Source organism: Pteropus medius, unplaced genomic scaffold (assembly GCF_902729225.1).
Source record: "Pteropus medius unplaced genomic scaffold, Ma_sr-lr_union100, whole genome shotgun sequence".
NCBI lineage: Eukaryota > Metazoa > Chordata > Mammalia > Chiroptera > Pteropodidae > Pteropus > Pteropus medius.
Window position 1 is genome coordinate 4,215,213 of NW_024349519.1, and position 21,569 is coordinate 4,236,781.

Sequence of the window (21,569 nt, forward strand, 5' to 3'; positions counted from 1 at the left end):
ATGCCTACTGGAGTGTTTTGCATTTCTGCATTGCTGGAATGGTGAATAATAGGAATCCCTTCCTTTGTGCCACAGCTGTCTCGAGCTGAACAGAAGATGAATAGATTGGATCAGTGCTATTGTGAAAGGACTTGCACCATGAAGGGAACCACCTACCGAGAATTTGAGTCCTGGACAGACGGCTGTAAGAACTGCACATGCCTGGTATGGTTTCCACTGGAGTTCAGACTAAAGAAACTCAGATACCCCGATTCTTTAAAAATTTATTAAAATAATGTAATCCTGAAAATTTCAAGACCCATTTCCTCAAGACACAACCTTAAAGTTCTAGCAAACCTGGTCAAATCTAAAGAACCGTGTGTTGCATTATTAAAGACACTTTCTAGCCTATAAAGACGATTATGGTTTAGGAATACTATAAAAGTTAAGTTTATTGGTACACACATGAAGTTAGCAATTTCAATTGAGTTAGTAAGGTGATTCCCAAAGGACTCTATTCTGTTATCCTCAACATTTCCAGGAGCTTTCACCTCATGTGTTTATTAATGTATTTTAATAAAGCTAAATTAAAGACAGCATACAATAATGTGACCATATTGGTTCATATAAACATATAATGGAGTTTAAATAAATAAGTTAATCTTTAAAAGTTTACTAAGATAGTGGAATACAAATTATAGTTTCAATGAATACTGATTTCTCTAATTGCTCACTAATAAAATAGGATATTTAGTACATTATGATTTAAAAAATATATGTTCAATTTCGAAGAAACATTCATGACTGGTTTTAAACTTTTAAATTCCACATGAATTTATTAAAATGGGTCGACTGGAAAGAAATTAGAAGTCTATGTGAATTAGTCTTTAAAAAATTTTTTCCCCAAGTTCATCAACTTTATTCAAAGCAGAATACCATAGATGTAAAAAAGTTAAAGGTAGTTCTGAAATTAAGTATGTGTGCACATGTGTGTGTGTGCACCCATATATGGTTTTCTATTCAGGAATGCATTACATTTCTACCAAAATTATAGCATTTTATAAATACAGTAAAGCCTTCTCAATTTGTTAAATGGAGGTCAACAGTCCAACTGAGTAAAATACGAGAGGTATAGTGAGGTCGATAAAATGACTAAAAAAGCAGCGAGCAATCTAGGAGTTCTGGATGACTGTCAGAAAACAAATTCCTTGCCTTTCTGTCTGCAACTTGGCACCTCTTGTGGTGGTAGCCTGTCCCATCTTAAATATCCATGGGAAGATTCTGAGTCCTAAGACTGGGTTTCCAGAATGGCAGTAGCTATTCCGTAAATCTCTTGGTTTGTTGGTGCTAATTTTGTGAGTAATCTGGGGAGATGTGCGTGCCCCAGACTTACCCATTGCCTGCTATTTTCCTTCACTGTGTGCCTTTTCCCTCCACTCATGTCCTCATCCATCTTACTAAACAAACTGAGAACTCTGGCTCAGTTACCATTAGTTGCTGGACATGTTATGACCCAATTTGTATTACTGTGGGTCTCTGTATTATGAGTTCTATTGTATAATAACCAAAGAGAATAGAGGTATTTATAACCTTTTATGTGAAGAGATTGAAATTTAAGAAACATTTAAAAATACTTGAAGACTACCAAACTATAACTTGGAAATTCTTTAAATATTGTTTTCTTCTCAGAATGGAACCATCCAGTGTGAAACTCTGATCTGCCCGAATCCTGACTGCCCACTTAAGTCGGCTCTTGCATACGTGGATGGCAAGTGCTGTAAAGAATGCAAATGTGAGCATAACTTTTATGATGAATACTTTCTTTGGCAATAAAGCCTTGTGTTAATAGCCACCCTTCACTGGTTTAATCTGGGAAGGCTAAAAAGCTTCTAGAAGTGATGGAAATAGGAAGAATACCTTCTTTATTTTGGTTGATCAGTTATTTTTAATTTAAAAATGTTCTACTTTATTCTAGCAAGAATTTTTTTTCTTGGAGAATCTATTCTGTACAATGACAATAATAGAAAGATGTGTAAAAAACTTAGTGGAAGGCATTTCTCTCATTACACTTCTTGATATAAATACCTTCCAAATAGGTCAAGAATGGTCCACTCTCAGCTATGAAAACCAAGGAAATCAATGATACAAGTGACTTAACAGATGACACACTAACTCCATTGGCCCAAACCACAGAAATTCACATTGTTATAGGATTATCCAGTGTGGACAAGGCCATGGCCTTTTTATTCATAAAAAGAGGCTCACACCACTGAGTGAGGAAGCTGCCCTGCCTTTTAGCAGCTATGCAGTTCATGTCAGGAAATGCTCTTTGAATTTGTAGATATCCTGAATGAGTTCTGTATCATTCATTCAATAACATAAAGCATTGCATTTGTGTTATTTATACTTTAAAAGACTGCCCTTAAATTCTTATCAAAAGGAGCATTTAAAATTCAGCTATTTTTTTTCTTTTTTTACAAATGAATAATAACATAAGAAAACTGAGTTATAAAGTTTGTAGAATATATAGGTATATAAGTGCATATACAAGTTTGTAAGTGCAATGTAATCATTCACACACATACAAAGACAGAGAGAAAGGGAAGGGAAGGGAAGGGACAGTGAGAGGAAAGAGGGAGAGAATGAATGGCTGCTTTTGCTAAGGTTATTATGTTTACCCTGCTATGTGGTACCATTGACGTTGCCGTACCTTATTCTTGCCTACATAGTGTGCAATGTTCTACTCTTGATGAGAGTGACAAGTATCAGTGAAAAACTAGGAAGTTGTTTTGTACTTCATTGATTTAATTCCCTCAAGATCTCATTTGTATTTAATTTTATTAGAGTTTACATTGAAGCCAATTCATTTCATGAAAGTGTATTAGCCTAGTCAAGTAGATTTGGCTGAACCGGGAAGGAGTGAATGTAATTGTTCTTATATATTTCACTAGCTAATTTCTTTGGTGAGGAGAAATCTGAGTTTTTCCTTGAACTTGTCTTATTAAGTAAAAGCTCATGGTGATGTTCTGTAGTTTTCTTTGCAGATGGTTGGAGGTAGGAGGAAGAAGGGCCCTCTGTGGGGCGTTATATTCATAATAGGACAATAGCAGGAATCATACTTTTTGTTTCAACTTTTTTACACTTATTTCTACCAATAATTCTATTCTGTTACCTGTGAATATGATAGATTTGCATGAAGTGATGCCGATTTTATTAGAGACAGGCTGATTGAAATAATAGATCATCATGATAGATGTATTAATCAGAACTGAATTTCAGTTCTGATTTTACCATTTGTCTCTGTTACCAACAGTAAGCTGCCTACTAAATTGGACTATGCTTGAAATCTTCCAAACAGCATGCAGTTAGACTTACTGAAATGGTAAAATATTTTAAGATTCATTAATGCAAAGTGCTTCTGGCAGACTTTGGTGTTAATGATTGGAAATTGACTGTGTTTGCTTCATGTATAAAATTGTGAAACCTTCAAGTAAGTAATCAGTGAGGACACCACAACATCATTGATAAAATGCCCAAATAATTCATTGGAGTCTTTCATTTTATGTGGTTAAAAATGATAGAGCGACTTTGTGTTTCTGGTCTTATTCAGTGATACGGGTTTTGTGGAATATAGAGGATTTGTGCCTATGTTTATTTGTATTTCAAGTATTTAAACTTCCAGTTCTGATGAATTCATCATGTTACAAGAGCTAGCAAGATATTTTCAGTAAATACTCATAGAGTTTTTTTTTTCCTAAGGGAAATAAGCATTTAGTTTACATGGTAAATATTGTTAGAGTTTATTTGGGAATATGTGTCCACATGTACAATTTTAAAATCAGTCACTAAAAATATTTTGGGAAATGGGCTTCTTAAAAGTTTTTTGCAAATTTTTATTTTATAAAATATAAATAACATTTAAAATAAATTTAGTAATCATCAACTGATTTATTTAGATTGTTCAGATTTTTATATATGCCCAAAGTGAGAAAAACAATAGCTTTGTGTGTGGGTATGTGTGTGTGTGTGTTTGTGTGTCTGTCTCACTGTTATATATGGGAGGAAGGAAACAATCTTATTTTCCTATGTTAATTTTCCCAGTATTATCATTGTTATAACTTATGAGAAATTAATTTCAGTTAAGTATAAGTTAAGTTCTATGGTTTTTACTTTTTAAAACACAAACATAAGCCTTCCTCTTATGCCCTGCACTCATCCTGTCATTGAAACTCCTTTGCTCAACAGCCTGTTTAGTAACATTAAATTAACAAAAGATATTCTTTAGCGAGAGCTATTTGAAGAGATTAATCACTTACTGCTTCTAAAGCCCTAGGAAGGTAAAACACATAACCTAACTGCTGAACATTATTTTGCCAAGATTGAAAGGAACAAAGCAAGTGCATGTGGCCATTTTTTGGTGTTCTTTATTTAATACTTTAAGGCTTGCTTCGTGAGAGTTGTTTGTGCAAATTTGAGCAGCCTTATTTTATAGTCTGCTTTGTATTTTCCCTCTGTAACTTCAGTTCCAGCTCTTTATCCAAATATAAATACTGATGAATAGAAAGAAGGTTGTTTTTCTGGGAAAGAAGTCAGAGAGAACCAAGTCTGTCATTTTTCTTTATTTGAATCTACATAAACAAAGTGTTGGGAGGAGGGGCTTAACCTTTCCTGGCCCTTACCATTGAGCTACTGTGGTAAAGTTAAACAGAGACAGGATAAAATTCAAAGGCGGGAATGTCAATGCCAAATTATTAAGGTAATAGTAATCACAATTATAATAAAGTCATATCACTTCCACAGGTTAGAAGGCACATACTTTATTGTTCATGTGATCTTTACAACTCTGTAAGGTAGGCATTACCTCCATCTTCTTAATGAGGGTTTATGTGATTTCTTCAAGAATATATGATTAGAAGTCCCAGAGAAGTTCCATTTAAAAGTTCTGTGCTTTGAGAGCCTACTTCCTTCTTTAAAATCATCTGCTACAATTAATTCGTGATTCACTTTTATTGACTGATAAGTAAGTTTACCATACAAAGCCATTTGGAATCCTAGCTAAGTCTAGGTCAAGTTGCCAATTAAGCAGAGTTTGTTTTTGTCTCTCTATCTTCTCCTCTTTTAGCCACCATCATCATATCCTCTATTCCAGTCATAGTCTCTCAATTAGCCAATAGAGAGAGCTGACTGATACAAATTAAAGATAGCTCTAGAAAACGTAAACTATAAATATTTTGGGTAACTTTAACTGTGCATCAGGATGAGGTCAAATGAGTTAAAGTATGTAAAATATCAACCCAGTTAAAAAAAAACAAAACAAAACAATTATCAAAAAATAATTGACTAAAGTTTTAAGAAATAGTTACAGAAACTCACTGAAATTAAAAAAAGTGTTTAGTGAATTTATTTTCACACACACACACACACACACCACAAGAGTTGAAAAATGAAATAGCAATCTTGGGAAATAGAGTCAACCAAATGGAGGAAAGAATCAGTGATATCGAAGACAGAAATTTAGAAATAAATTAGAAAGAAGAAGAGAGAAACTGAAGAATGAAAAATAATGAAAGAGAAATGCAAGAACTAGCTGACATCATCAGGGGAGGAAACATAAGAATAATGGGCATTATCAAAGGTGAGGAAAAGGAGTAGGGACTAGAAAGCGTTTTCAGACAAATAGTTGATGAGAATTTCCCAAATCTAAGGAATGAGCTGGAGCTTGGAATTCAAGAAATCAACAGAACACCCAATTACCTCAACCCAAAAAGGCTTTCCCCAAGACACATTGTATTAAAATTATAAAAAACCAATGACAAAGACAGAATTCTCAGGGCAGCCAGGAAGAAGAAAATGGTAACTTATAAAGGAAAACCCATTAGATTATTGTCGGAATTCTCATCGTAGACCTTACAAGCCAGAAAGGAATGTAATCAAATATTTAAACTATTAAGTGACAGGAACTACCAGCCTAGAATACTGTATCCAGTTAAGCTCTCCTTTAGATATGAAGGAGAAATTAAGACCTTTCCAGACATACAAAAATTGGAGGAATTCTCCACTACGAGGCCTGCACTACAGGAAATACTGAAAGGAGCCAGCTCATCTAAAACAAAATGACAACAACAACAACAGCAACAAAAAACAACAAAAAAACATATTTAGGAGTAAAGTGACTATCAGGCAAATAAGAGCAGAGGAGTACAACCCTTACTAAGAACAGGGCATTATAAGCTTAAATAATAAGAAGAGAATCGCTATAGCATGATAGTTATGAACGTTCAGCATACATAGGGACGAATTGAGATAATAATGACTGAAAAGGGGAGGGTTCAAAGATCCAAATTTGCAATGGGGAATGGAGATAAGTCACGTGCAGAAGGAAATGGACAACTGTATATATATAACTATCCTTTTCATATTCGTAATGGTAACCACACACCAAAGGTTCAGAACTGAAGTATATAACATAAAACAAGAAGAACCAGAGGGAAAACTCACAAAAGCCAACCAAAATAAAGAAAACAGAAACACAAGGACAAGGAAGCAATGGAAACACTGAGCTACCAGAAAACAAAAGATAAAATGGATATAAGAAGACCTCATATTCCAATAATCACCCTAAATGTAAAATTGACTGAACTCACCAATAAAAGGGCACAGAGTTGCAGAATGGATCAAAAAACAAAACCCAACCATATGCTGCCTCCAGGAGACACATCTCAGCTCCAAAGACAAATATAGACTCAAAGTGAATGGGTGGAAAATGATATTTCAGTTATTTCAAGCAAATGGCATTCAGAGAAAAGCGAGAGTAGTGGTACTAATATCGGATGAAATAGACTTCAAAGTAAAAAAGGTAAAGGAAGATACTGAGGGACACTTTATAATGATAAAGTGCACCAAGAAGACATAATATTTATGCTCCCCATCAGGGAGCCCCTAAATATGTAAAGCAATTACTAACAGAACTAAAGGGAGAAACAGATCAAAACACTATCATAGTAAGGGACCTAAATACCCCATTATCAGATATGGACAGATCATCCAAACAAAAAATCAATAAGGAAATAATATCCTTTAATGACACATTAGGACAACTGGACATAATTGACATTACAGAGCCTTCCATCCCAAAACAACTGCTTATACAAGATACAGCATCCATTTATGATCAAAATACTTAACAAAATTGGTATAGAAGGAAAGTACCTTAACATAATAAAGGCCATCTATGATAAACCCTCAGCCAACAAGATCAGATAGTGGCCATCCACTATTGCCAGTCTTATTCAATATAACATTGGAGGTCCCAGCGAGTGCAATCAGACAAGAGAAAGGTATAAAAGACATCCAAATAGGAAGTGAAGAAGTCAAACAGCCACTATTTGCAGATGACTTGATTCTCTAGAAAATCCTAAAGACTCCACAAGAACGCTGCTAGAAACAATAAGCAAATACAGTAAAGTCTCTAGATACAAAATCAACGTTCAAAAATCCATAGCTTTCCTATACTCTAATAATGAAGTGTCAGAAAAAGAAGTGGAAAAAATAATTCCTTTTGCAATTGCAACAAAAAGAATAAAGTACCTAGGAATAAATTTAATGAAATAAGTGAAGGACCAATATAATGAAAACTATAGACCCTATTAAAAGAAATTGAAGAAGATACAAAGAAATGGAAAGATTTCGTGTTCTTGGATTGGAAGAATCAACATAGTTAAAGTGACCATATTACATAATGCATTATACAGATTTAATGCAATCTCCATCAAAATCCCATCGACCTTTTTTAAAGAAATAGAACAAAAAATCATCAGATTCGTATGGAAGCACAAAAGACCCTGAATTGCCAAAGCTATCCTGAGAAAAAAGAATGAGGCTGGAGGCATCGCTCTGCCTGACTTCAAATTATACTATAAAGCAACAGTAATCAAAACAGCATGGTATTGGCAGCAAAACAGACACATGGACTAGTGGAACAGAATCGAGAATCCAGAAGTAAACCCATATTTATATGGGCAAATAATTTTCGACAAAAAAGCCAAAAACGTACAGTAGAGAAAAGAAAGCCTCTTCAATAAATGGTGCTGGGAAAACTGTAGAGCAACCTGCAGAAGAATGAAACTAGACTGTTGTCTATCACCACACACCAAAATTAATTCAAAATGGAGGAAGGACATGAATATAAGACTGAAACAATAAAAAGCATAGAAGAAAATATAGGAACTAAACTGAGGAAGGACATGAATATAAGACTGAAACAATAAAAAGCATAGAAGAAAATATAGGAACTAAACTCAAGGACCTTGGACTTAAAGAGGATTTTATGAATTTGACCTCAAAGGCAAGAGAAGTCAAAGCTAAAATAAATGAATGGGACTACATCAAACTAAATAGCTTCTACTCAGCAAAAGAAACCATCAACAAGGTAAAAAGACAACCATCTGAATGGGAAAATATATTTGCAAGCAATGCCTCCGATAATGGCCTAATATCCAAAATATACAAAGAACTCATACGACTCAATAACAATAACAGAAAACCAACTGATCCTATCAAAAAATGGGCAGAGAAGCTGAGCAGACACTCTCCCTAGAAGACATACAAATGGCCAACAAATATTTGAAAAGATGCTCAACATCGCTAGCTATTAGGGAAATGCAAATCAAAACCACAATGAGATACCATCTCACACCTGTTAGAATAGCTATAATCAACAGAACAAGTAATAACAAATGTTGGAGAGGATGTGGAGAAATAGGAACCCTCATACACTGCTGGTGGGACTGTAAATTGGTACAGCCACTATGGAAAACAGTATGGAGGTTCCTTAAAAAACTAAGAATTGATGTACTATATGATCCAGCAATCCCTCTACTGGGTATTTACTGCAAAGACTTGAAAACCCATATCCGAAAAATATTTGCACACTGATGTTCATAGCACCACTATTCACAGTGGCCAGGACATGGAAGCAACTGGTGTCCTATGATAGATGATCGGGCTAAAGAAGCTGTTGTACATATATACAATGGGATATTACTCAGCCATAAGAAAAGTTGAAATACTGCCATTTATGACAACATGGATGGATCTCGAGATAATCATGCTAAGCGAAATAAGTCAGACAGAAAAAGTTGAAAATCATATGATATCACTTATATGTGGGATATAAACCTAAAAGCAACAAATGATCAACATCTACATGCAAACAGAGACTCAGGGACATGGACAATGGCCTAGTGGATACCAGAGGATAGGTGGTCAGGGAGGAGGGAAGAGGTAGACAGAATAAAGAAGGTCAAATATTGGGGGGGGCAGGGTAGGAGGGTGAAGTGGGTAAAGGGGATCAAATGTATGGTAGCTGAAGGAAAATATAGGAAACTGGACTTTGGGTGGTAAACACACAATAGAATATACAGATGTCAAATTTTAATGTACACCTGAAAATTATATAATTGTATTAACCAATGTTACCCCAATAAACTTAATAAAAAAATTAAAAAGGTCTGTCAGCTTAGGTAAAATGGAGTTATGATAATGTCTTTGCATATTGAGTAGTTAGTATATGAATTATGCAGTTAGATTTTTCTGAGTTTGAATTCTGACTCTTCCACTATTAGCTGTGTAACTTTGGTCACATTACTTCTTAGAGTCTCCGTTTCCTTGTCTATACAAGGAAGGAAGCAATGTTAGCTATTTTATAGGATTGATGTGAGGACTGAATGAGTAATATATATATAAAGTACTTAAGCAACGTTAGCTATTATTGTTTTTATTAAAATAGCCATTCATGTTTTTATTGATGAAAATATAAAGTAGTGAAACTATCTAATTGGGTCATGAATCTTAAAGCTAAACAGGGATCTTAGAGATCTTCAGAATAGCCATTTGCTTTTGAGGTGCAAAATTTCATTATCCCTATTTTACGGGTGAATAATGAGGCCAGTGAGGTTAAATGACTTTTCTAAAACCAAACAATTAGTACATAATGTATTTTTTTTTCTACATTGTGTGCTAATATGTGATTCTGCTCCATTTTGTTCCTTAATATTTTGGGTAGGTCTTGATCAAGGTTGACACTAAGAACCATTTATCATGCATTATCTATTCCTTTGTGTCTGGCTTCTTTCATTCAAAATCATGTTTGTGAAATTTATTCTTGCATGTAGATGTTAATCATTCATACTTACTGCTGTGTACCTTCTATTTGTGTTAATGTATCACAATGCAATCTGCTGTCAAAGGGCAGTAGGGTGCTTTCTAGTTTTTGGATGTATAAATAGTCCTTCTGTAAATATTCTGCATATTTTTTTTTTGGTGTTTTGCATGCCTGATGGGTATATACTTTAGAATTGTTTGGTCATAGGGTAAAACTGTTTTATTCTATGGTAAAACTGTTTTTCCCTTTGGCAAAATTGTTTTGCCAAACAATTTTCTAAAGTAGTTATACCAGTTTACGCTCCCACTAAAAACATATGAACATTCCAGGTGCTCCACAACCTCACCTACATTTAGCATTTTTGGTCGTTTAAATTAAGTGTTATGATAAATGATGTTGATACATGATTTGTACTGTAGTTTAAATTTAAATTTCCCTGATGACTAGTGAAGATGAGCACTTTTTCATGTTTATAGGCCATGTCCATTAATTTTAAATAATAGGAAATAAGAGTAGATTTATTTTATATGCACACTTTTGCAAAGAACATTACCCTTGCTTTTGGCAGGATGTGGAGTTTGGGAGGTTTGATTCTTTTGTTTTCACATTAGTGTGCAAATATGGGTGATTCTAGCCCTGTCACTTAAATTGCAAGTAAAGTAGGGACAGGGATTAAATGACTGCCACTTAAGTAATTTGGGGATTTTTTTTTTTTAAAGGTGTGACAATGTAATTAAACTGATTCAGGGACTTTTGAATATGTGAATATAATGATGAGGAACAAAAATCAGTGAGATATAATTTACTAAGAATCTCTTTGTTCTTAAAGTGAGGAAAAACATTATATAATTTATATAGGAAACATTTAAAAAGAAAATTTAGAGCAACATAACCAATAAACTTAGCTGTCTCTACGATAATGCTTGAAGCATGGGAAATAGTATGTGCTGGAGGTTCTCATGCATGAACACAATCATAAATTAGTTGGCTTTATGGAGACGCATGAGGCTACATGACCAGAATGCCAGTGCAGATTGAGGAGATCTATGCAATAATAAAAAAGGTAGAAATAGAAATCAAAAGGAAAGCATGTTGTTTTACATGTCAGGTACAATATTTTTAGGAAGTTTCCTGAAAGTCTATAGTTATTAAAAATATTACCTCATAGCAAACAATTGAATGAGCTGAGAGCTAATGGTGCTGCTGTAAATCATGTGTATGACCTTGGTCTGGATTCAGTCTTTTCTTGACAAAATAATCCTAATTTAGTATTTAAAATATTATTGGGTAAATAATAGAATTAGGGCACTTTTCTGTTTCTATAGGTCTGTGTGAAAAATGGGCAAGAAAATAGTCTACTTGTGCATTACATAGTTACGATAATTGAGTTTATGATAGGGAATATTTTCACTAAAGACAGCTAAATTTTATTAAAGATTTCATAAGGATTATCCTGTTGGTTTCCTAATCACTACCATTAATTTTGTGCTGAAATTTTTAAATAAATTCTTTTTTTAAAATTACAGTTGGCATGCAATATTATATTAGCTTCAGGTATACAACATAATACTTAGACATTTATATAACTAACAAAGTGATCACTAGACATTTATATAACTAACAAAGTGATCACTCTAATAAATCTAGCACCCGTCTGACACCATACATACTTATTTTATTAAAGTATTATTGATTATATTCCTTATGCAATACTTTCTATCCCTATAACTATTTTGTAACTACCAATTTCTACTTCTTAAACCCTTCCCCTATTTCAGCCACCCTTTAGCCCCACTCCCATCTGACAACCATCAAAATATTTCTGTATCTATGTTTGTTTCTGTTTTGTTTGTTTATTTTGTTCTTACATAGATTCCATGTGTAAGGCAAATCATATGGCATTTATCTTTCTCTATCTGACTTACTCCACTCAGCACAATACCCTCTAGGTCCATCTGTGTTGCAGATGGCAAGATCTCATTCTTTTTTACAGATGAGTAATATTCCATTGTACCACCTCTTTATCCATTCATCCATTGATGAACACTTGGGTAGCTTCCATATCTTGATTATTGTAAATAATGCTGCAGTAAACATGGATTCTCACGTCCTTTTGAAGTAGTGTTTTGGGTTACTTTGGATAAAAACCCAGAAGTGGTTTTTCCATCTCTTTACTTTTAGTCTGTGTGTATCTTTAAATCTGAAGTGAGTTTCTTGTGGGCAGCATATATAAGAATCTTGTTTTCTTATCCATTCAGCCACCCCATCTTTTGAATGGAGCATTCAGTCCATTTATATTTTAAGCAATTTTTGATAGCTAGGTAGTTAATACCTTTTTATTCATTTTTTTTAAATCTTTTTTCTTTTTTTCTTCTTCTTAAAGAAGTCCATCCCTCCAACATTTCCTGTAATAATGGGTTGGTGGTGATGAACTCCTTTAGCTTTTTCTTGTCTGGAAAGCTCTTTTATCTGTCCTTCAATTCTAAGTGATAGCTTTGCTGGGTAGAGTAATCTTTGTAGGTCCTTGCTTTTCATCACTTTAACTATTTCCTGCCAATCCCTTCTGGCCTGTAAAGTTTCTGTTGGGAAATCAGACGACAGTCTTATGGGAGCTCCTTTGTAGGTAATTAATTGCTTTTCTCTTGCCACTTTTAAGATTCTCTCTTTGTCTTTAACTTTGGTTTTTTAATTACAATGTGTCTTGGTATGGGCCTCTTTGGGTTCATCTTGTTTGGCACTTTCTGAGCTTCCTGGGTTTGTATATCTATACCTTTGCCAGGTTAAGGAAGTTTTCCGTCATTATTTCTTGAAATAGGTTTTCAACTCCTAGCTTTCTCTCTTTTTAATCTGCTATCCCTATAATATGAATACTACTACACTTGATGCCATCCCAGAGGCCCCTTAAACTAATCTCATTTTTTTGGATTCTTTTTTCTTGTTGCTGTTCTGATTAGGTGTTTTCTGCTATCTTATCTTCTAAGATGCTGATTTCATCTTCTGCTTCATCTAATCTACTTTTGATTCCTCCTAAGGTATTCTTCATTTCAGTTATTGTATTCTTCATTTCTGTTTCTTTTTTATGTTTTTTTTTTTTAAATCTCCATTTTTGTTTCCTACCTCTTTGTTAAAATTCTCACTGAGTTCAGCTACTCTTCTCCTAAATTCATTGTGCATCCTTATAAACAGTGTTTTGAATTCTACATCTGTTAGATTCTTTGTCTCCATTTATTTAGTTCTTTTTCTGGAGCTTTGTTCTGTTCTTTCACTTGGGATGTGTTTCTTTGTCTCCCCATTTTGGCTGTCTCCTGGTGTTTGTTTCTATGTATTAGATAGGGCTGCCATGTTTCTCGGTCTTAGTAGAATGGCCTTATGTAGTAGGTCTCCTATGAGGTCCAGTGGCACAGTCTCCCTGGTCACCTGAACTGGGTGCTCAAGGTGTGCCTCTTGCATGGGTTGTCTGTGCTTTCCTGTTGTAGGTGAGCCTTGGTGGCTGTTTGCACATCAATGGAAAAGATTGACCCTTAGGCTGATTGGTTGTGAGGACTGGCCTGTGACTATAATGGAGGAGGTATTGTGCAGTTGCTGACCCTACAGAACAGGATTCACTTTAGCAGGGCTCTGGAGCCTGCCTGCATGCCAGGCTGAGGAGGGCTCAGCAAAGGAACAGTGACTCAGCCTGTACATCTGTCTGGGAGAAAGCTGCCTCTCCAGCTCTTGCCCTAAAGCCAGATAACTCAGTTCCTCTCTGTGTGTCCCTGACGCTTTCAAGCTGCTGTTCCAGCAAGTAAGTCCATGAGTGGGCCCTTTAAGGGGAACATATGTGACTCTAGTAGCTCTCCATTTCACTCAGCTACAATCTCTGCAGGTTTTCACAGCCAGAAATTATGGAGACTCCTCTTTCTGTGACCAGAACCCTGGGTTGGGAAGTCTATAGTGGGTCTGGGACTCCTTGTTTCTCTGGAGGGATCTCTATAGCCGAGATATCTCTCCTGATTTTCAACCACCACATATGAGTGTGGGACCAGCCTGTTCCGTGTCTTCGCTCCTCCTACCTGTTGCAAGGTGGCCTCTTCTGGGTGTCCCCAGTTGTAGGACTTCTGTTCAGCTAGACTTAAGGTGACTCCCAATTTTGGCTGTTCTGCAGTTTAGTTGTAATTTTAATGTGGTTGTGAGAGGAGGTACGCACAGCATTTACCTATTCTGCCATCTTGACTGGAACTCTATTTTAGTAAATACTTCAACAAAGCATTTAGTATACTGCTATCTTTTTACACATTATAAAACTGATAAATGTCAAATCACTGGAAAAATACTGAACTGGCAATATATTAATAAGCAAGAATAATTAACAATATAGCCTTCACATTAATGACTACATGAGACACCACGTGATACATTTTAATGATCTTTTGAAAAATATATCTACTGTTAATTAGTCAGCTTGCAGCAGGACTAGGGTGCCTGGCAGGGCAGAATCACATGATGATAATGTCACAATGATTTTAGCTGCTGTATTCTTTACTCCAAAGTCCTGAGGAGTATAAATTGCTTAATGCTGGGATTTTTCTTTTCTTATCCTAGTACAGCATTTTTAAAATGTTTTAACTAAACTTAATGCATGCATACAGTAAATACTCAAACTCTCCAAAAAGATATAAAATAAAATATAAAAATTTTTCTTATTCTTCCTCCCCCAGACATTTCCTGTGCCATTTCAGATGATTTTTAATGCATCCACTCACATACACATATGTAGGGTTTTACATATGATAAATGATATTCATTTTTCTGGACTTTTACCTTGGAGATATTTTCATATCAACTAACTTAAAAATTACTGAATATTATTCTGATGTATAGTTTATTATAATGTTATTTCTTCTCTCTGAAAGGGTATATTAGTTGTTTTCAATTTATTTTTCTTATGAAATACGATATTTCAGGATGTCATTAATACATAATCATGGTGCGCTTTTTTTTAAAAGTCTTGGTGCACTTTTATACTGCTTTATTTATAGGGTAAATTGCTAAGGTTGAAATTGTTGAGTCAGCTTTTGTCAAATTACTCTACAAAAACCTGACTCTGGGTTTTTCACCTTTAGCAAGGAGTACAAGGTGGCAGAGCTGAGAGAAAGCTGAAAACATCACTTTTCCCTTGGTTTCACTAGGTCTTTTAAAAGGGCATCAGAGGATAGCTATTCTAACAGGTGTGAAGTGGTATCTCATTGTGGTGTTGATTAGCATTTCCCTAATAGCTAATGAAGTTGAATATCTTTTCATATGGCTGTTGACCATTTGTATGTCTTCTTAGAAGAAGTATCTGTTCAGGTCCTCTGAGCATTTTTAAATTGAATTGTCTTTTTCTTGTTGAGTTGTATGTGTTCTTTGTATATATTGGATATTAGATCCTTATCAGAGGCATTGTTTGCAAATATATTCTCCTATTCAGTTGATTGCCTCTATATTTTGTTGATGGTTTACTGTGCTGTGCAGAAATTTTTTAGTTTATTATAGTTCCATTCACTTAATTTTTGCTTTTATGGCCCTTGCCTTTGAGGTCAAAAACATAAATTCCTCTCGAATCCAACATCCATGAGGTTTAGTACTTATTTTTTCATCTATGCAGTTTATTGTTTCAGGTCTTATATTTAGGTCATTGATCCATTTTGAGTTAATTTTTGGTGTATGGTGATAGATAGCAGTCTAGTTTCATTCTTTTGCAGTTGACTTTCCAATTTTCCCAGCGCCATTTATTGAAGAGGCTTTTTTTTCCCTCTATTGTATGTTTTTGGCTCCCTTGTCAAAAATTATTTGCTCATATCTATGGGGATTTATTTCTTGGCTCTCAATTCTGTCCCACTGGTCTGTGTGTCTGTTTTTCTGCCAATACCATGCTGTTTTGATTATTGTAGCTTTGTAGTATAATTTGAAGTCAGGCAGTGTGATACCTCTGACCTGTTCTGCCATCAACAGTAACAAGTGTTGGAGAGGTTTTAGGGAAAAAGGAATCCTCATACACTTTTGGTAGGTATGTAAATTGGTACAGCCACTATGGAAAACAATATGGAAGTTCCTCAAAAAATTAAAAATAGAATTACCTTATGACCTTGTAATCCCTCTTGAGTATCTACTTAAAAAATCTGAAAGCATTTATCTGTAAAGGTATATGCACTCTGATGTTCACTGCAGCAAGACATTGAAACAACCAAAATGCCCTTTGATAGATGATTGGCTAAAGAAGATGTGGTACATATATACAATGGAATATTACTCAGCCATAAGAAAAGATGAAATACTGCCATTTGTGACAACATTGATAGATCTTGTGGTTATCATGGTAAGTGAAATAAGTCAGACAGAAAAAAAGTGAGAACCATATGATTTCACTCATATGTGGATATAAAACTGAAAGCAACAAACAAGAAAACAAACAGTCATGGACACTGACAACAGTTTAGTGGTTACCAGAGGGCAGAGGAGAAGGGAAGAAGGTAAATAAGGGTAGAGAGGGTCAAATATATGGTGATGGAAGGAAATTTAACTTTGGGTGGTGAACACACAATGCAATATACATATGATATATTATTGAATTGTACACTTGAAACCTATATAATTTTATTATCCAATGTCACCCCAATATGTTTAATAAAAAGAATTTTAAAATGCAAAATAAAAGGGCATCATAAAGGCTTTTTTTCTTTTTCCAAGCAACCTTGACATAGTAATATCAATTCATGGGAGATCCTTTAATAAAGGATAGTTTATGGAAGCCTAAACTGTCTTGTTTACCACAGACGATGTTGTCTAGTGAGCTCATATGAAATAATTGTTACAATTAGTTGCTGTTCCACATTTCAGTAAGTTCCATAGATGGCATAAGAGTATGTTGAATATTTGTTTTTCTGAATTGAAAGTAGTTTTCCAGAAGACATAACACAGGGTACTGACCTCTGATTCTGAGGTGTTATGCTGTGCCTATGTAATCATGTTTTATTTTTAAATAATAGAGAGTACTCAGCCTCTAATTCTTCACTCTGAATTGGAATTTCTCTTTATTATTAAGATTCTTGAATTAATGTATTTTGTAGATTTTATTATTTTCCATGCCCTATTACATTTTCTCAAAAGAATTTCTCTGCCCATCTCATGACATTGCTTAAGTGTCCTAAAACCCTTTAGAAGAAAGCTTTATGCAAATCCGTCTGTAATAACAATTAAATCACACTATCTAGCACTGTTCTAGAACACTCAAAATGGGACTCTTTAGGTGATCAGAAGGGTAGTCCTCTTTAGTAGTATAAGGCTTTGAAACAAGTGATAGAATTTCAGATTTATAACAAAGCAAAAGATAATTTAGATATCATTCATATGAGGCTCAATTTAAGGGAGATGAAAAACACTCATCTTAGGCAGAAAATACAACTTTTTATCTGCTGTGTTGTTAGGTAATTGTTTTAGAAATGAGCTTATTTTCTTCTCAATAAAGATCATATAAAATGGCATTTTGAAATCAGAATTGGGGAAAATAAGATGTATGCAATTTAAAGCATCTTACAAGTTGATTTTGGCAATTGTGGGAAAATAGTAACTCAGGAAGACCAACTGCATAATAAAGGTAAATGGACATCACAGTGCCCATTGGAGAATAAAGCTATAACACCTACCATCCCCAACAAAAAGTACAACCCATCAAATCAGCTGCACTGGATTCCCCACTGGATGCCTTCAATATTGTATGTGGCCTGTGTTCTCAGGTATATATTTGAAGATTGTATAAAATTAGCATGGACCAAAAATTAAATGAAGGAAACAAAATGATATAGGAGTTCAGCATAAGGAAGGGTCAGAAAGGAATTCTCTTTTTTAGTTTAGAGGTGGTTCTAATAGAGAACAATTCAGGCACATTTCTTTTTATGCAAAAGCTGCCCCCAAATTCAGAACTGTTTAGCTATAACAAATACATATGAATTCATATGAATTTGAAAAATTATTCCGGGAGTTGGTGGTAAGAATGGAGCCCTGTCCAACTCAGGAATGTTAAGCTTATAAAATATTTATTGTTGAAAGGGCTATATGCCATGGCTTGTTAAGAGAATATTCTATCTGCATTATATATTAGAATCTTTGTCTAGATCGTGCTTCTAAATGGCAGCGGCTCCTATCCATACTCTCTTCACTCACTTGCTGGATTAATACCTCTACTGGGGAACTGGCTGTGTGCTCTGTGGAGTCTGGGCCTAAGCCATAGGGCCCTACTTGGTTTTTAAGATTTAAGGTTCAGATCTTGGGCTTATTGTTTGTTTTTTACTTTAGTCACATTGTTAGTATAAAAAATTTTGAGATTGGCTGGCTTCACAATGGTCCTCACTTATAAATATTATTCCAAGTTGTAAAGAGATGTCTCATAAATACTTGGGCAACAAACACAGCAACTCGATGGGTTGCATGTGTATGTGTAGAATAATATATAGGTATGCTATTTATGATTTTAATTGTTGGCAAGTGACCCCAATGATCTATAACACATACACGGGTCATTTTTCTGAGACCTGAATTTTTGTCCAATAAGCTATGAGACCTGTATACAGGAGCACATCACTTAGCTCAGTGCTTCTCAAATTTTGATGGTAATATGTATCACCTGGGGGTCTTGTTAAACTGAAAATTATGGTTCAGTGGTTCTGGGGTGGAGCCCGAGAGTTTGCATTTCTAAACAACTCCTGGGTGATGCCAAAACTGCTAGGTCGTGGGACACATTTTAATTAGCAAATATTTAGCTAATGGGTGTGTTTTCCTGGCTGTCCAGGTTCTCAATGGAACTTTCTTTTTCTCTCTTAGATCTCAAGTATGCAGTAAGGCCTCAGAATACATGTTTCAGGGTTTATGTTTTAAGCTGACGTTTATTAAGTATGCTCTGAGTATGAGAGCTTAGCATGAATCATTTCTCTTGCTTGTCATAATGACTTCTAATTTACAGATGAGGAAACTGAGGCTTAAGGAGGTCACTTCCTTTTCCTGAGATTAGCCAGCTAGTGCAGTGGCAGCACCGCAATTTGAACACATGCAAGGTTTCACATATACTGCCTCTTGTTAATTGTAACATATTTCATTAGTGGAAGTAGAAAATCTGTTAAATAAAGAAGTAAAACAATTATGATGTGGAAACAGCAATAATCATATCTTCAAGAGATATGCAAATACTCAGGAAATATAATTTTATAACTCTTATTTCTATAAGCAGTAAGAAAAGAGAGAAAAATCAAATATAAATCATCCAGCATTTATTGCTAAAATGAAGTGTCTATCTGTTATAGGAAGCACAACTTCTCTTGTAGTTCCTTGTATATGGAACAGAAACTGTTGATTCTGATAGTTCGAGAAAAGGAATTTTAAAAGCAAATGATTTCTGGTTGGATTTTTGATTTTGGTAAAGAACGTGGAAAACACATTGAATTAAAACTTAAAAATATCTGCTGGAAAGGTCTAGACCTACCTGGATTATTAACTGGAATTTTTGAAAGTCAGTGATCATGGAGAATTCTTCCTTCTTGGTCTTCAAATATTTTGGGGGCAGGGGAGAGGAGGCAGCAGGTAGTTTTCTTTGCATTTTTTTTTTATATGAGGTCTTTTTATAAATACTCTTGGTGGAATAATTCACATCAAGCTGCTACAATTTCATAAGATATATAGTTTTAGTTTATGCCAGGTGGCTCGGCTGAGATGAATTGTGCTGTCTCAATGTTAAATTTCCCGGTTCTCATCCAACTTGTAACTATTCCTGTCCCACATACATTGAAGTCTGTTTATTTTTTTATTGTAGGACTTGTAAGAATAAGAAAATTAATAAAGCAACCCAGTGCCTAGAAAACTTTAGGACAGTGCATTTTCCACAGCTTAAATTCCCTTTTCTCTTTTGCAAAAATTCTACCATTAATCCATGTCTTCAGAATTGTGCTCCATGCCACTTAATTCCTGGGGTTATTTCAAAGATGTTGAACTAGGAGGAATTAGTGAGCCTGCACAAATATACCTCATGATGCTAAAACCGAGTGTGTTTAGATAACCTTAGATAGGCTCAGTTTTTACTCAACCTATTCAAGCATTTTCGATCAGTTTCAGGTCCTCATAGTTTATTGTAGCATTATTTGTAAGAAGACATGAAACAGGATTTTTTTTTTTTTTGCCCGAGTCATTATTGTTAGACTTAGGAAGCTAATTCTTTATTATGCTTAGAGGAAGAGAAAAAAAATGCAATGGATAACACATTCTTTTCTCTCTATTTTGTAAGTAAGCATCACCTTTTTAAGCCAATAAAAATTTGAGCTTTTCTGATCACAAATTAGGTCATCTCGCAGCTAGTGGTATTAAGAATTTCCCATTTCTGTTCATGCCTGTCGTCTACCTCCAGCATTTCTCAGGCCCTGAATCTCAGAAAGGTCACTTTTATTTGTTAGTTGAGAAGAAGGGAGGGGGTGGGCTAGTATAGAACAAAATGGACATTGTACTTGTTCACTGATTTATTTCATCTATTAATGTCCCTTTAGACCATGATTCCCAAATGCGAAAGGACTTAGAGCTGAGGAAGACAATCAGTAGAATGTGAAGTGGAATGTAAGAATTGAATTAGCTGTCCTGGCTGAATTTGCCACATGCCCAGGAAAGAATTTAAGAGCTCGGGAGCTTGGAATAATCCTAGAAATAATAGGATTATAATGGGGATGATTGTCTGTGCATATAGAAATTAAGTGAAATAAAGAGGTGAAGTTTCATGTCTTACTACTGAATCTCTTTTCTATAATTTTCATTTACTTGAAAAAAAGTTATTAAGCACCTCAAATGGTCTTTGCTAAACACTGGGGATACAGTGAACAAAATAAGATTTCTCTCTGCCCTCAAAGTCCTAACAATAAAGTAGAGGAGACAGACATTAATATCTGTATGCAATATTATCAAGTATGCAATGCAATGTTGCAGCAGTAAGATGTTGATAAAGTGCCTATAACAAGTGAAATTCACCTACCCGGGAGATCAGAAAATGAAGTTCGAGTTGAGATTTGATGAACAAATAGCATTACAATAGTCAAAAGAAGAAAAAAGAAATAAATGTTTAGGCCGAGAGAATTTAGTATGCAAAGGCTTTTTATTCGGAAGTAGGATGTTGTGAAGGGAGACTGGTGTGGCTGATGTTCAGAAGAGTCAAGAGCATGATGTGAAATGGAGTCTGGAACCACAGAAATAGAGGTAAAAATCTAGATTGTTTAATTTTTTATATGTTTATTAGCAATTTGTATTTATTTTTTGAATTTTTCATGTACCTTGTCTTCTTGGAAATTCAATTTTTTGTATTTTTGTTTCTTGATTTGTAAGAGCTCATTTAATAATAAAACTCATGTGTTATATATGTTGCAAATATATTTTCATAGTGTTG

General features: G+C 34.7%; 1 protein-coding gene across 7 annotated transcripts in view; it reads left to right on the forward strand.

Moving 5' to 3' along the window:
- Positions 1-21,569, forward strand: part of NELL2 (neural EGFL like 2) — a 300,577-nt gene that overhangs the window by 83,438 nt on the left and 195,570 nt on the right. For all 7 annotated transcript variants that reach the window (XM_039882249.1, XM_039882250.1, XM_039882245.1 and 4 more), the window contains 2 exons: positions 76-204; positions 1,669-1,771. In XM_039882249.1, coding sequence (XP_039738183.1) covers positions 76-204; positions 1,669-1,771 — 232 coding nt within the window. The remainder of the gene's footprint in view (positions 1-75; positions 205-1,668; positions 1,772-21,569) is intronic.